Raw genomic sequence first — 16,584 nt, 5'->3', positions numbered from 1 at the left:
ATGAGGTGATAGGGTGATATTCCTGCAGTCAGCACCAATTTATTTCTTTACATACCATATATACTCGAGTAAAAGCCGACCCGAGTATAAGCCGAGGTACCTAATTTTACCTACAGGGTGCCGGGACACATCATGGGCAGAGAGTGCGGCCTCACACCCTGTTAATGGACACACAAGTTGTAGTGAATGTGAATAAGAATTGAGGGGACAATGGTGATAATGTGACAGTGATGGCTGGGCTGCTCTGCAGGACTATACATTTATATGTAAAACTACAAGTCAAGTAGTGGCAATTAGTAAGGAGCCCATTCACATGCCAGCCACTGGCACAGCATAAATGCAGGCACATGAGCTTGCCCAGTCAGCTTGCAATCCTGCTACGTGTGTAGCCCATTATTAGAGGGATGCTCTCTCCCAGCATATAACCCCACTGACGAGCTCCACCCTCCCAGCTCATACAGGGCTAAACCTATACAGGTAATAATGACACCTGGCACCCAGCAGTCTTTCCGCTTTTCCCGGGACAATTCTGATTCCCTGTTTAAAAGTCCCACAGCTCCGTTAACGTCTAGCGCATAGACTCCAGCCAGACAGCTATGCCTGATGTCACAAGTCTCATTTCACGAGGCCGTCACGTCACTCCACACGCAGTGATGTTCTACGTAGATGCTACTATTGCGGGGAGTGATGGTGGACTTCGTGTGAGGTACCGGTACGTGTCTCCCATAACGATGTTGTACAGCAACAATTTTCAATTCCTCAGGGTCCTCAGCAACCTCGACTCCAACAAAAGGTATTTCCCCGGTGCCCCTGCAGCGCTGCACAGCCATTGACTCGAGTATAAGCCGAGGTAGAATTTTTCAGCACATTTTGGGTGCTGAAAAACTCGGCTTATACTCGAGTATATACGGTAGTTCATATGGTTACAAATGAAGCTTTCAGCAAAGAACGTTCGGGTCCTTCCGTATATGTTTGTTGGCTTGTGCTACAATCCTGATGTGCAAAGAACAATCATTCTACGACAGATGTCTGTAATTCACACCCACTGCCCGATTTTATTTCCTGAACAACCAAAATGTTTAAACTCATCCTTTCAATTTTGCGAACGATAATGTTGAGCTGATCGTTCGTCTGGCGATCGTTCGTACACCATCAACCATCCGATATAATCGGAATGTTCTGCAATGTTCGTTTGGAAGTAAAAAATCTGCCCGTGTATGGCCACCTTTACACTATGAATGAGTTTGTTATGGTGTGGGGTGCTAAATTCAACATGAACATTTCCATGATATGAATCATAGTGCACATTGATCCATTAGTATTTCAGCAAGTGCCTGTTTCCTGTACCTGTCTATAACTTTCTCTTTTAAGAAATTAGCCTTTGGAAATGTCCCAGGTCTTTAAGAATGACTAAATGTACAGAAAGTTTGACCAGAAATCGATTCTGTCGTCCCTAACAATGTAAGCATAATGGCACTGTAAGCTGCACATGGCACTGTATTCTGCCTTTTAAAGAAGGACCCACCCAGCTGCTAAGTGTACCTGAAAGCTATTTTTATAGCATCCATAATATTGGCAGCTCTGCAGAAGTGGTGATTATAATTATTCTGAGAGTAACGTGTGAATTGACAGCTATGGAAAGTGCCAGATGTAACACAGCACTCTGAATGAGGCCAGCAGCTATTGCTAATTATCCTCATTAGTTCTCTGTGGTGGATGAAAACTTATGGTGTTCTTGAGGCCTCTGGGCACCGCACCTTGTATCATGAGACAATTAAAAAAATAATGAGATGTGTGAGATATAACACAGGGCTTTACTGAAGTTGTGCCATGCCAGACAGTGTTGCACAGCGATAACGAGGGAGTTGTGCCCTTAGATTCTCAATGGCAGGGTGTTAATAGTCTTGGTACACTTGTAAAATACATGTAAAACACATGTAAAACCAGTAACACGCCCGAAGTGAGGCCGCGAGTGCCATCCCGCTGGCGAGTTTTCATTATATGCCGGCGGGAAGGTAGAGGAAGGCAATTCCAGGAGATTGTCATCCCGAAGAAGAGGCCATTTGTGGATGGAGCGACTAATTTCCCCGAATCTGCCCGTGTGCAGTTACCCTAAAAAATGGCTAGAATTTATAAGAGAACAAGTCACACGACTGAGGGCACATAGGAAACTAATAACATGTCTAGCCCCATATCAGATTTAAAAAAATAAATAAAACTGTTTGCTCTTTTGAAAAAAGGATTCAGAGCGGGATTTAGCTGGAGGAGCACTATTAACTAATGCATTTTTTTAAAAAAAACATAGATTGACATCTATCAGGCTGATTCATGTATCAAAGGCCATATTTAGCATGAGCAGGCCAAAGGATGTATGTAAAGTTAACTCATTAGGTGTAAAAATGCCATGGCACCGAATAGCAAGGTCTGAGTTTTCAGCCATTATTATAGTTATTTTGTGTGTGCTGCTGCATTTATTGGAGGTTACAGTTCTGTATTAGTGAAAGCAATTAGTACATCTAGTGCTTCTCTCCATGATCACAGGGGGATAGAGGCAGCCCAAGCAGAGTGACAGATTTTGCTTCCCCACCCTTCCCTTGCAGCCTGCCTTAGCTCTCAGTCTTAGCCCTGTCACTGCCATGAATCTACTGTGCCTTGAAGTGACAAAAGCTCTGTAGTCAGACTTGGAAAAACATCACAGATTACTGACTTCAAAAGAGGTACCATTTGGTTTTAAAGGGCTAGAATAACATGGTATCATTTCTATATCATACTTTACTTCTTCAGCAGGGAAAGCAAAAATCGTATTGTGGATGTAGAAGGATGTTGTACTATAGAGCTAACATCTGGGTCACAAAGTTTGCTGAATGGTTCATTATATAGAGAAAGACCAACTCCTGCATAGGAATTTCCCTTTTATTAGTTTAGTTGCCTCTTTATATAATTTAAGTTACAGGTTGAAGCCAGGCCAGAACATAAAATGAGCTCCTAGAAGTGGCACTTGGCCTTGGACCTTTTGTATAGTGAGATAACTCCTTGGTGCCTTCTAATCCCCTTAATGATGGATATACCTTATTCCCTGTATAAACATCTGCTTCTGGCAGGTATCCATTTCTAATTATAAGGTAGAAGTGCTCCACTGACTTTTATGGCCACAATAAACCATACCCATGAAATGTACAGGACTTCATCTTTTCCTTATTGTCACCTTATTGCCCATCTTGAACTCAGTACATCTTGAATTTGTAATCTTTCTGGATATGCCGATTATAAAAGGTTACAACTACCGAAGCATTATGCATTGTCCTGCCCTTGCTCATATCTGAACACCAACGTCTCAGGGGTGTAAGAGCAGAAGCAGAAGTTCTCAGGCTGGGATTTGTGGAAAGGCCACCAAGGCCCGGGCCTAGGGCAGCAGGATTTTAGGGGGGCAGCATGCTGTCCACCCACATCCACCTTGGTTTGGAAGCTCTATTGCTGCTCATGAGATACAATAGTTATTTTAAAATTTCCTGTGCACCAACCCCCACTGTTCTCAACCTGATGATGAGAATTTGTGCATGTGCACGAATGAAGGGGAAGGGATAGGGGTGACAAACGGCAGCGGGCCTAGGGGTGCCCGCTATGTAAATCCGTCCGACTGATAAGAAGCTGCCTTCTCGGTGTGAAAAAGAATGTATTTGCCATGATTTCGAGACTGGGGTCCCAAAAAATATTTTGCTGCAAGGCCTGATGTCTTGTAGTTACAGCTACTAACCCTCCCCTTCCTGAGCATCAACGCAGTTTCAAAAAAATGCCATTTATAGAAGCATTAACGGGATAAGCATTGTGAGTTGCTGAATAATATATGTGTGGCTTTACTGCTCCCTATCTTTCACTATATCATTGGTCTTCTGTTACAGGTAAAATTTCCACACTCTATAATCTCTTTCAACAAGCAGAACCCAGCCCTAAAAATAACAGACTATACCTGCCTTCGCTATAAAGAAATCTAATGTAAATGGGTCAAAATGGCTAGGCAGTTATTGGGCACAGACAAGAATAGCAAACTAGTCCTTTTTAACAGTGAAGTTCAAGCCCTTTTTGCATTCCTATTCTTTCTCTCTCTCCAGCTTTATGTTTACACTGTCAAGAGTCAAGTCAGGAGTGAGTTTATTGTCATTTCATCCATATACGTTTGTACAGTACACAGTGAAACGAAACAACGTTCCTCTAGGACCATGGTGCTACACACAACATAGAAGTACCGGACAACAGACAAAAAGTGCAAAAATATGCAACTTCTGCAAGACAGGACAGTGCACACTCAGCAGATGTAATATGTTAAGTAAATATAGGATCCCTTATCCGGAAACCCGATATCCAGAAAGCTCCAAATTACAGAATGAATCCCATAGACTCCATTTTATCCAAATAATCCAAATTTTTAAAAATGATTTCCTTTTTCGCTGTAATGATAAAACAGTAGCTTGTACTTGATCCTTACTAAGATATAATTAATCCATATTAGAAGCAAAACCAGCCTATTGGGTTTATTTAATGTTTAAATGAATTTCTAGTAGACTTAAGAAATGAAGACCCAAATTACAGAAAGATCCATTATCCGGAAAACCCCAGGTCCCGAGCATTCTGGATAACCGGTCCCATACCTGTAGTAAGAACATGATAAAGAACATGATAAAGTGCAGATGTGCTCATAGAGAACAATTGTATACAATGGCTATTTATTTATACAATGGCGTACAATGGCTGTGTAATGTTGTGGTTAGTGATGGGTGAATTTGCGCCGTTTGTGAAACGCCCGCGAAAAATTCGCGAAACGGCGTCTAGTTTTTGATGCTGGCGCCCGTTTTTTTTACGCCGGCGCTCGTTTTTGACGCCGGCGTCCGTTTTTTCGAAAAAAAAATTGGACGCCGGCGGCGAATCGCGCAAATTCGCCGCAAATTCGCGCCTGGCGAATAAATTCGCCCATCACTAGTTGTGGTATATAGTAAATTCAGATGGAGTGTGTGTGTGCGAGAGATCTGTCCGGTCCATGAGTATTCAGGAGCCTTATGGCTTGGGGAAGGAACTGTTACACAGTCTGGTAGTGAGGGCCCTAATGCTTCGGTACCTTTTTCCAGATGGCAGGAGAGTGAACAGTGAGTGTGAGGGGTGTGTTGGATCAGCCATAATGCTGGTGGCTTTACGGATGCAGCGAGTGGTGTAAATGTCAATGATGGAAGGAAGAGAGACACCTATGATCTTCTCTGCTGTCTTCACTATCCTCTGTAGGGTCTTGTGCTCCATGACAGTGCAGTTCCCAGCCCACACTGATACAGCTGCTCAGGATGCTCTCGATTGTCCCTCTGTAGAAGGTTTTACTGACCAGGGAAACATCTGGCTACATTTTTACCGTTTTATTGCTGCTGTTTCTGTTGACACCCCATCCTGGTGGTAGGATTTATCTAACTTTCTATTCTCCATGAGTGTATTTTTCCATTTAAAGGCAGAGTTCAGGAGATCCCTGGTGAATCAGGCATGTGAGGTTTCTTAGGCTAGGCAGATGTCGCTATATAAGTGATCCCAAAACATACATTATCTGTTCATCAAGTGACTTATTCATTGCTAGCTCTTCTCCTACTGTACAGCTCAGCCCTGAGCCAGAGGGAGAGCTAATGGCTTCCATGTGTATGATCAACCAACTGATCCATCAGCAGAAATCCAGGGCCTCCTGCGCATTCAGCCATCTGCCCTAATCACTAGCTTGTGGCGCTTGACTCTTATTAGTGGCCACTTTGGATCAACGGTCAGACTTCAGGAATGAACTGACTTTAAGCGGAAAGAATGAGGGATTTGGTAGTGGACAGAAACATCCGTCATGTTACACAAGATTGCACATTTCAACTGCTTGGAAAATGGTGTGCATTCTAGTTTTGCCCATAAAATGTAATCACATGCATTTGTAATAATATATATGAACAATGTAGAGTAAATAGAATCTAGAAACTTTAAAAAAGCAGTTCCCAAAGAGTTCCCTGTCTTAAGGTCATTCAGGGATGTACTTCCTCTAATAGAAAATCAGCCAGATATCTGTTGGGTAAGTTATTGCTGTCCCCTCCTGTTAGATCTCCTCTAAATGGGCAGATCCTTGGCCCAAGGATCAACCTGATTTGGCTCATTAGGCTCATGGCACATGAGGCTGTGCAGCCTGCTATTATTGGAACTCCCTCTTAACTCAGGGCATTTTTCAGATGTTGGAGAAGGACCTAAACGTTATAGTACAGCATGTCATTGGCATTTATAGGATCCACCTTTAAGACTGTGGGCCCAAAAAGCTCAAATGCACATTTGTGGGACAAATTGCTCCTGTCGCTAGGGCAGTTGGGTCCCATGTTCATGTGCTCCACCTCAGCAGCTGAAAAATGTATGTTCCATGAGCCTTGTAACTATAACATCCTGCAGCATTTCAGTGGCTTTTACAGCCATAAATTTGATGGTCTGTAGTTAGATATAAACATTTTTTATATTTAGACTTGAATTTATTTTCTGGGAATATAGCACTGACACATATATGAGAAGGCAGTTTGGATGTAATAGCCACCAGCTTCCTCCCAGCCATAATCCCAGACTGTAGCCCCCTAAGGAGCTGCTTGCCGAGTGGCTGCACATGCCCTGTAGCAAGGTCATCCATGTATTGCGGGCACTGTTACCCGCCCCCACTGGCATTCTCAGCATACTCAGAAGCACACTTGTTTGGGGATTTTTTTTGTCTGAAATTGAAATGGTTTTCAAAATCAATTTCATTAAGATATGGGCAGGTTTAGGTAGAAAGTGCAGCATAGACCCTAGGCCTCCAGCATCACAGAAGCACTACATAGAAAATGTGTGGAAGTTACAAAAAAGGATATATTCAATTGTTAGATATTTTAGTTTATGCATCAGACGTGCTCAGCCTCCAGCTGCCAAATATTTAATGTTCAGTTTTTTCAGAGTTGTCTTTAGAGGCTACACATAGGGTTTACAGCCCTGAACCTTCATTATAGCAAGGTCCCAGAAGAAGGTCTTTCATAACTACATCAGGAGTCTTTTTTTACCTGTCAGCCACATTCAAATGTTAAAAAAGTTGAAGAGCAACATAAGAATGCATAATGCATATTTGTTAGCCCCCTGTGTGGACTGGCAGCCTACAGGAGGCTCTGTTTGGCAGTACACATGTTTTTTTATGCAACCAAAACTTTCCTTCAAGCCAAGAATTCAAAATATAAGCACCTGCTTTGAGGCCATTGGGAGTAACACCAAGGTTGGTGAGCAACATGTTGCAAGCCACTCGTGATCACAGCTCTATACCTAGCAAGCTCCCCTGTATCAAGTTCTTCTTTACGAATACAATGAATGGTCTGCTCAGTAATCATCCATTCCCAACTGCAAGATGTGTCTGACCTTTAAAAATGTAATTTAATGTTATAGGACAGTGGCTTCAGGCACCATAAGCAATGATCCACATTTAAAAATGGAATAGTCAAAGAAAGCCCAAATTGCACTGTATGAGCATGTAAGCATTATAAATCTGTGTATCACTATATCATGGGTGTGCTCAGCTCTCTGGTGCTATTCCCACACTGGCTACTTATTTATATTGCCCTGGGTGCCCTTTATTAAAATGGAACAGCCTTATGGAAAAGGTTATTCACAACTCAAGGGCCTAATATTTAAGTCTTTAGTTCTTGCAAGTAGACAATGCTGGCTCAGCTAAAAAATAAATCAAATTTGTTTATTCAATGAGTCACTATTGGTTACCAGACCTGGAGCATACTTTGCATATGTTTGTGTACATCACCCCCCTTAGATTATCATTCTTTTGTTCCCCAATGTACTTTTCTACTGTGTATGTTGTTGGTCCTTTTGGACAGGAGTATCTTGTGTTAAATAACAGCATTGTGCAGGCAGGGTCAGCAAACCAACCAACTACTGGGCTGCTTAGGAGTGTCCAGTCCTCAGTGTGGACCTAAAGTATGTGCAAATTCTATATAGAGTATGTTTGTGGAGCAGGTCATCTTCCTAAGGTATCTTTGCTCTTGGGCTAAGTAACTTAATACCTATGACACTGACTGCGGCACTGACATTAGTCAATGTTCTTGTACGAATACAATGGCCCCTTGATTTCAATGTGTTTTGCAAATTTTTAATGTCTTACTATTTTTTTCAGAAAGCACCAAGTTTGTTGAAGATTCTATTGAGTTTGGTGCTTGTCTATAGGCTGAGTTAAATCTGAGAATATTTTTATTTCTTATTGGCTACAGGTTATACACCTGAAATTTAGTTATACACAGACACGCACACAGTTTAAAGTATATGCTTGTATGGTGTCTGTAGGTACACAGTTCAGCAAACTGGATCCACAGAGTTAATGACAAAGATACAGATCCCCATAAATCATTTTGATTTCACAGGAACCAATCAACAGTTAGAGATAGATGCTTGTTATCACTAACCCAATATGGATTGCTATGGCTTGGTCTCTCCCCCTTGTAATACAAATCAAGGCTTCAGAGGCTTCACTTATCCAACTCTTTGGATAAGTGTGTTTCAATACCTTATTATAATCATTTTGTTCTTCTGGTAAAGGAATAATCTCAGGCCCCATAGCAACAAAAGAATAGTTGCTGGGAGTTTAGAAGCTCAGTTGTAGGCTCCCATCAAATGCACAATGCATAAATAATATTCTGGCTGAGCTGTATACCTGGCATGTATAAAATATAGGCATGGAATACGAACATTCATGTCACTATGTGCTGGTAACCAACCAACCAACACGGAGAGCAACATAAAAATAATCTACATGTATATGTGAGGGGGTAAAATGGATCTCTTTATGACCAGTGGATGGCTTGTTATTTGTGCGCTATATGTATAGTGTAAGACACAGGGTGCCTCTTTCCATTAGATTCATTCAGATTCTTTATTCACAAAAGATTTTTCTGTGGTGCTAAATGTGTGTTTCCAATTCTGCACAACTGTCATCCGACGGTGCAACATTCAGCAAGTTGCTTTCCTGCAAATTTGAGTGGGCTTGACTCCATGCAACCTTGGTATTACCTTCAGCCTTGACAGTTGCATTGAACTCTACAAAGTTATTTTGATTATCCTTTTATCATCAGATTTGACATGAAAGTTTTCATATGCAGTCCGCATGTATATCTGTAAATAAGGAATTTCTGGTTTGCTCCCTTAGGCCATTCTTACTAAGTAGTAGTCTCTGAGGCATCACTTATACAAATCCTTCATTTTAATTCTGCAGAATAGTTAGCATTTCATTGAATAAAGTACAATAGACTGTATTTAGGGATTTCAGACAAAATACAACATTCTTGGCGAAATTTGAATTTGGCAAAATCCTTGAGATTTCCCTCACCAAACCTACCATAATAATGTACAGAACACATGGTACATTTCAGTGGTTGGCACTGTTATTCGGACCTAGGCACACTTTGCAAGATGTTTCCTACAGTTGCTCAAGTTTCCACCCACACTCCAAAAACATACAGCCAGGTTCTGATGAAACTGTTTCAATGTGACCTTAGACTGTAAGCTCCACTGGGGCAAGAACTGATGTGAGTGATGGATAATCCCCTGTAAAGCTCTGCCTAACATGTCAGCTCTGTATAAATAAAGGAAAATTAAAAACGCCCTCTGATATTTGGCAAACACTTAAAGAAGGGGTAAATGTATGTACGGTATGTATATTTTTATTCACATACTCGTATAGGCAGCACTGTACATTTCATTAATCTTTCACCTTATCAGATTTCAAGGCATTGAATGCATTCTTCTGCCCCTGCAATGTACATGCCGTACATAGATGTGTTCTCCCAGTGTATCAGTTTAAGAGGGAATAAAAGGCGCCGCAGAAAACAGCAGAACGAAAAATTTGTTCTGGGTTGTAGACAAGTCTAACAATCGCTCGGTTTAGTTAAAAAATGACCTTTAAAATCATTTTAAGGGTGTTACACAAGGGTAGCCAATGAGTCAGAGGGCAACTGTTTCATTCATGGCTAATGGTTATATTTCCCTTCTAAAAATGTAATTACGTCTTGTGCTGCTGAATGCCGCACACATTTACTGATCTTTTTGCTATGGAACAAGACCACACAGAAGAGGAAGCACCACTTGTTATAGCTGGCAGCAACACGAGCGCTTGCTAATGGCTTGTCTCAGCTGGCATTTAGAGACAAAGCTCGTGGGAACCACAAATCTATATTGTGTGAGAATGGGCCGTTTGTAATGTGTACCTGACCTCCAATGATGCGCCCAGAGTAGAGAATAGGGTAGGGAATGTTAAATATTATATATTCTTTTTGGTTGTGTTTTATTCTGGGTTTGGTGGGTGACTTTATCATATCAGCACTTCCCTGGCGTGGGCAGAGTTCAGTAATGGATGCTGCATTGGCCATTGTTTGAGTATAGTAATGCTCTGATATTTTGATGTGCGGTATGATCTAAACTCTGACTAATCTCCAGCCATAGGGGCATGGTTGGGTCCCAAAAGGCACTGCTCCCATGTAATCTCCCATTAAAGGAGATTGATAGCATAGATCTTATCATACCGAGCCCATCACATGGCAGTTACAGCATTTTGTTTATCAGACTTGAGCTTCTGCTGCTGCTCTGGGAAGGGAATTGTAGTTCATTGCGTTAGGAGGCCTTGAAATTGTGAGCTCATTTGGGAATGTTTTTCTTTATCTCATTTCACTGTATTTAAATTGGCACAATTGGCACAATTTAGCACTTGTGCCCGGTGTTAACAAAATACTTCTTACCATTAACAATAACAAACTATCTAATGAAAGCAATTGCATGTAACTTGCTTAAATATATAGGGGCAGATTTACTAAAGGGCGAAGTGGCCCTTCCATCCATCTACATCCACAAGGACATCGCCAATTTTCGCTCAGTGCGAATTTGACAGAACAGTTTCCTTAAACCTGGCAAACTGATAAAATGAAGCTACGTCCTCCTCAATCTTATGTCAGTGAAATGCTCATGCTGACAAATTAACGCTACTGAAACTTTGCCCTCGTTCGGCTACAGAGACGCAACTTCGCGTTTTAGTGAATTAGCATAGTGGTAGCGAATTTGCACCTGGTGAAATGTAGCAGAGCCCTCGCTGGCAAAAAATCACCCTGAATTTGCCCCATTGTATCAATAGATTATGGTATATCTAACCTGATGCAACACTTAGGGGGTTATTTATTAAAGTATTTTTCTGGTCGAACAGAAAAAGACAATTCTTTCGTAGCAAAAAACTTGAATTTTTTTTTTTTTTTCCATCTGTCCCTACTTCATGTTCATCAGCCATGGCACCTTTTATTAAATAGCATTAGATGTATTAACTAGCAATGTTTTTCAGATGTATAGAAGAATTCTGTGTACCAATAAGGCAAAAGAACACTGAGCGTATCATCCGCCTTCCTTGACCTGCATTTTATGTGCCTCTTGCCCTTGGTCTAAATCTGCATCTTTATGAATATACACCCAATTCCTTTGGTCTACTTATTTGTTTATTCAATAAACTTTCCTGCACAAACATTCTGCACTTATGTTGTGACCCTATGTTAGCTGTTCATCAAAGTAGGGCCCCCATCCTAGGTTCTTGGGGTGGTAGCCTCACAACTCAAAAACGGCATTCATGGAATGTCTGGTTCTAGTTGTGGATAGATACTCTATATCACTGTTTATGTATTTTAATTTAAACAAATTGCCTATATAATTAGTTACTGTATATGTGTTTCTGCAGAAGGATAGTTTTCGTACAAATTGTCATTTCATTGTTAATGCAAGGAAAGGAGACAGCCTGGGAATACCTAGTTTCACCCCACACCTATGTGTAGAACACAACACATCAGCATATTTTGGCCCCATGTTGGGACTTTCCAGCCAGCACTTTTATGCTTGGCTGAAATCAGATTCTTACCATTAACTGCCATACAATTTTTCAAAAACCACCACTTTAGATCAGACAAGGACAAAAAAAGCTTTCACGTTTGCCAGAAGCTGAAGTTCATAATGTTTTGAAAAAACTTGCAGTTTGCAGACATTACAGTCTGTGTCCTTCAGTTCCTCCCTGATAAGATTCTTGAAAAAAACGCAAATATCAGAATTTTTTTCCTAACTAAAGGTGTAGTTTTACATTTAATGACTAACATAACTGTAAACTGTTTTTTCCCCTCGTTAATTAAAATGTCTTTGTGCATTTCCAGACCGGTTCCCAAAAGCAGATTAAGCCTGACAAGAATCGGATCAGGGAAGGGAGTGGAGGAAAACTGGAAGACACGGATCCCAGCGGTGACTGTGATGATGAAGATGGATGCCAAGGTTCTGGGGGTTCTTCTACGCACACAGGTACAAAGGCAGCCTATGTTTTTTATTGCTTCCAAAACGTTTCTTATGTTCTGGTGAGGGGGTCCACATATAGTTACAAAACTAAACTGAATTGCTATAACCTGCAAAGATTTTGAATGCGGACTTCAGGGAGGTTGATAGGGGTTGCTTTAAAGTTATGATTAAAAACCACCTAGTGGGGTGGAAAATGTAAGACTGCCTGGATTAGTGGGCAGGAGAGTGGATGCCATTCACATGAAAACATTCACTAAGCAAACAGCCGATAGCTGCTATCAGAAAAAGGTAATTATGGAGAATATTGCACTCCAGCTGCTCATAATTATATGGGCTTGGAATCCAATTTTGAGACAGTGGGTGACTGTAAGTAGAGAATAATATAGACACTTAAAAATGTATTGCTCTAAATAAATTGAACCAATATACTGAATATCAGTAGCAAAAGTGCTAATAAAGGAAGCCAGTAATAAATCCTGCTTCCAAAGTAGAGGAACCAGATTCCAGGTACTGTCTTTGCTTCTCAGTGATGTGTCCCATACAGTCCCATCTTATATCTGATATCCAGCTTTACTTGCTATACCCAGCATATACCCTTCCCATGAGGAACAGCATTTTATGGGTTTATCCAATGTGATCTTTTTGATGATAGGATAGTCATTACTAAATAGTACAACGTACAAATAATATATAGTGAATAAAGTACCCCCTCTTGTAAAATATAAGGATATTATTAGTTACCGAGGAGTTTCATGACCATATAAAAACACGAGGCCGAAGGCCGAGTGTTTTTATACAGGTCATGAAACTCCGAGGTAACTTCTAATATCCTCATATTTTACAACTGGGGGTACTTTATTTATTATAATACACAAATTTTAGTGAGTCATGTGACAGAAATGACATCACTACTCACCGTTTATAACTGATGACATCACTACTCACCGTTTATAAGGATATAATTTACAGGATATTAATGGCTTTTGTGTATTATAATGGCATCATGTCACTAAAAGAAAATATAATGGAGCATTTTTTAACCTGCTCAAGTGGAGGGTAAAATTACAAACTGGACTTTCATAGAAAATAACTGTAATCTTAGAGCAAGCAGTATGTAAAATATTGACATGGGTAGTGATGAGCAAACTTGTCCCTTTTGCGAAATTGCAAAAAAAATTAACGAAACAGTGAAAAATTCATCAAAACTATTTGTTTCCACACGTCGTGCAACATTTTTTTAAAGTCAATGGCCATTTTTTTCTTAAAGCGACTTTTTTGTCCAAATGAATTAAAGTCAATGGGCATTTTTTTGTCACGCCAATGTTTTTTTGTCGCAGAATTTTTTTTGTCACGCAACTTTTTTGTCGCAGCTAATTTTCCGAGGCATAATTTTGCTACAGTTATGGCGAAATGCGGAATTTCACCGTGAATCCATGGCTACCAAAAAAATTCATCACTAATATTGGGTAATTAGTCCATAGGACTTTAATTAATTAAAGTACAAGTCACAGACTGTTCATTTTAACAGGGAAGAAGGAGAAAAAAAAGGAATCTTCGGAACTACATATTTTTCTAACCCTAAACAGATACGGGTAAGGAGTTAAAGGGTTAATATATTTTGGAAAAGGGTTAAAGCTAAAACTATGAATGCACAGCTTTAGAAAAATGGATTAAGCCTATGGAAATGGTACAACTGATAACCAGGCTAATGCTCAGCCTGAGGTCATCTACTTTGTTCCTTTTCAGCAGCCTACAGAACCCATTATTAGTATTATATGTGATAAATGACAGTTTCAGTGGACTTTCCCAACCCTGTGATATGTGATACAGGTCCAACAGAGAGAGATTCCAGAGCTTTCAAGATTTAATTTATGTACTACTGCAGGTGCCTTACATCTCCAGGCTATAGCAGAGTGTAATCTCAGCCATGGGGCGTATGATCTTCCCTCATATACTTACACCCAAGATCTGAACTTCAAGATATGCACATTAGCCATTTCACCTCTTTCTTTGTACCAGATCCTCTCGGATTGGCTTATTTTCCTCCTGTGTTTCTAGGCAGAAGGAGAACTAGTGTGCCATAAGCCTAGGGTTCAGGACTAATCTCCTGAACTGGCTCCCCTGCCTTCCCGCCTGCTAAAATGTAAATTGCAGGCGGGGTGACACTTGGAGCAATTCATTTTCCGAAGTTGCTTTACAAGGAAACTTCGGGCAACTTCGGAAAACGAATCGCTCCGAGTGCCATCCCGCCAGCGATTTTCATTTTGGCCAGTGGGAAGGCAGGGAAGGCAGTTTGGGGAGATTAGTCACCCCGAAGAAGAGGAGATTTGTTGCCGGGCACTAATCTCCCCGAATCTGCCTGTGTGCCCTGAATCTAATGTGGATTGGAAGAAGGGTAAAATACCGGCAAATTATTTCATTTGTCAAGTGCAATAAAGCAACTATTTAAAGGGGGCATTATTTTTAAGTTAACTTTTAATATGTTATACAGTGTTCTATTCATAGCAACTTTGCAATTTTTCTTCATTATTTATATAATAATATAAATAATAATAATTTTATAATAGTTTTTGAATTATTTGTCTTCCAGCTTTTAATGGGGGGCACTGCTAAGAAAACGATTGCTCTGTGAGTTTACAATAGTACTATTATTGTTAATTTTTATACCTTATCTTTCTTTTAGAGCCCCATCCTATTTACATTCTAGTCTCTCATTCACACCATTGCCTGGTTGCTAAGGTAGACACATCCTAGCAACAGCTGAAATTGCAAACTGGAGAGCTGCTGAACAAATAGCTAACCACTAAAAACCACAAATAATAAAATATGAAAGCCAATTTATTTCACTCCAGCCACTGGTAATCTGTAAAGCTTGTCAACCATGTGCCAGTATCCAGGCTATCCAGTTGATTGATTCAAGACCTTATCAGAATACTTTTGCTAAGAGTTATGTCTGGCTATATACTAACATGTTTGAAATAGTGGCCAACATTTCGTATGATGTTGAGAGTGATATTCAGAGACAATTTGCAATTGGTTTTCATTTTATTTTTGTGTTTTTTTGCATTATTTATCAGCTCTTAATTTCAGCAATCTGGTTGCTAGTAGTGGGATGCACCATTCAGCCGAATCCCAAATCCTTTATGAAAGACTTGCCTGGTGCAAATCCGAGCAAGGAATGGTCAAAGAGAACCACACGCTATGTTTGCAGCAAAAACATTTTTAACGTGCTCACTTGTGTGACAAAAAGTCATGTAATTTGATTCCACCAGACACTTGGTTTAGGCCGAATCCAAATACTGATTGAAAAGGCCAAATCTCAAACAGAATTGGGATTTGGTGCATGCCTAGTTGCAAGGTCCAAGTTATCTAAGCAACCATGCATTGATTTGAACAAGAGACTGGAATATGATTAGGAGAGGCCAGAATAGAAAGAAATGTAATGAAAAGTAGCAATAACAATACATTTGTAGTCTTACAGAGCATTTGTTTTTAGATGGGGTGGTGAGCCCCATTTGAAAGCTGGAACGAGTCAGAAGAAGGCAAATAATTTAAAAAACTATAAATAATGAAGGCCAAATGAAAGCTGCTTAGAATTGGCCATTCTGTGGAGGGGCATCCTGGTTTTCCTTTTGATTAACCCCAGGCATGTGGGTACATATCCCTAGAAACCTGGGTTAGGTGACGCCATTGATCTCCTGACTGATGACTCACAAGTAATTGTACGGACTCGGGTCGTGGCAAGGGTCAGCTGGGTCACCATTTCTAGTGAGTTGTTTCTCAATCTTTTGATCCAATTTTGACAATTGCATCACATTCTGTGAAGTTTTGCTGCGAGGATGTGGCCACAAAGAAGAGAATGTGAAGAGCACGCTGACGGTTTTGCTGAACTTGGGCGTTTCATCCACAAACACAGTGAAGGATGTGTGTGTACGCTGGGAGGGAACTGTGAATGATTTCCTTGTTGGTTCCAAGTCATGTCCTTGTTCATTCATTTCTGTGATACAAAGACAAGGCTCCTCTTGTTTCCTTTCTATTGTTCTTTTATGTAACTACAGGCCCCCTCATTCTGGCCAAGGACCATCCCTTTCTTCTGAGAGAATTAGCCTCGATCTATTTGACATGCTTGTCAGGTCACGCTCTCCAGCCCACAAGTTGGCTTTGTTAGACTTTTAACACATTTTCTGACCAAAGACTTTTATTCTAAAAACA

At 40.5% G+C, this 16,584-nt stretch overlaps 1 protein-coding gene across 2 annotated transcripts in view; it reads left to right on the top strand.

Moving 5' to 3' along the window:
• gpc5.S (glypican 5 S homeolog) overlaps positions 1-16,584 on the top strand; it is an 87,277-nt gene that overhangs the window by 55,548 nt on the left and 15,145 nt on the right. For both annotated transcript variants that reach the window (XM_018265855.2, XM_018265854.2), the window contains one exon: positions 12,237-12,378. In XM_018265855.2, coding sequence (XP_018121344.1) covers positions 12,237-12,378 — 142 coding nt within the window. The remainder of the gene's footprint in view (positions 1-12,236; positions 12,379-16,584) is intronic.

Source organism: Xenopus laevis, chromosome 5S (genome assembly GCF_017654675.1).
Source record: "Xenopus laevis strain J_2021 chromosome 5S, Xenopus_laevis_v10.1, whole genome shotgun sequence".
NCBI classification, from domain to species: Eukaryota; Metazoa; Chordata; class Amphibia; order Anura; family Pipidae; genus Xenopus; species Xenopus laevis.
This window is presented reverse-complemented; position numbering and strand designations above follow the sequence as displayed.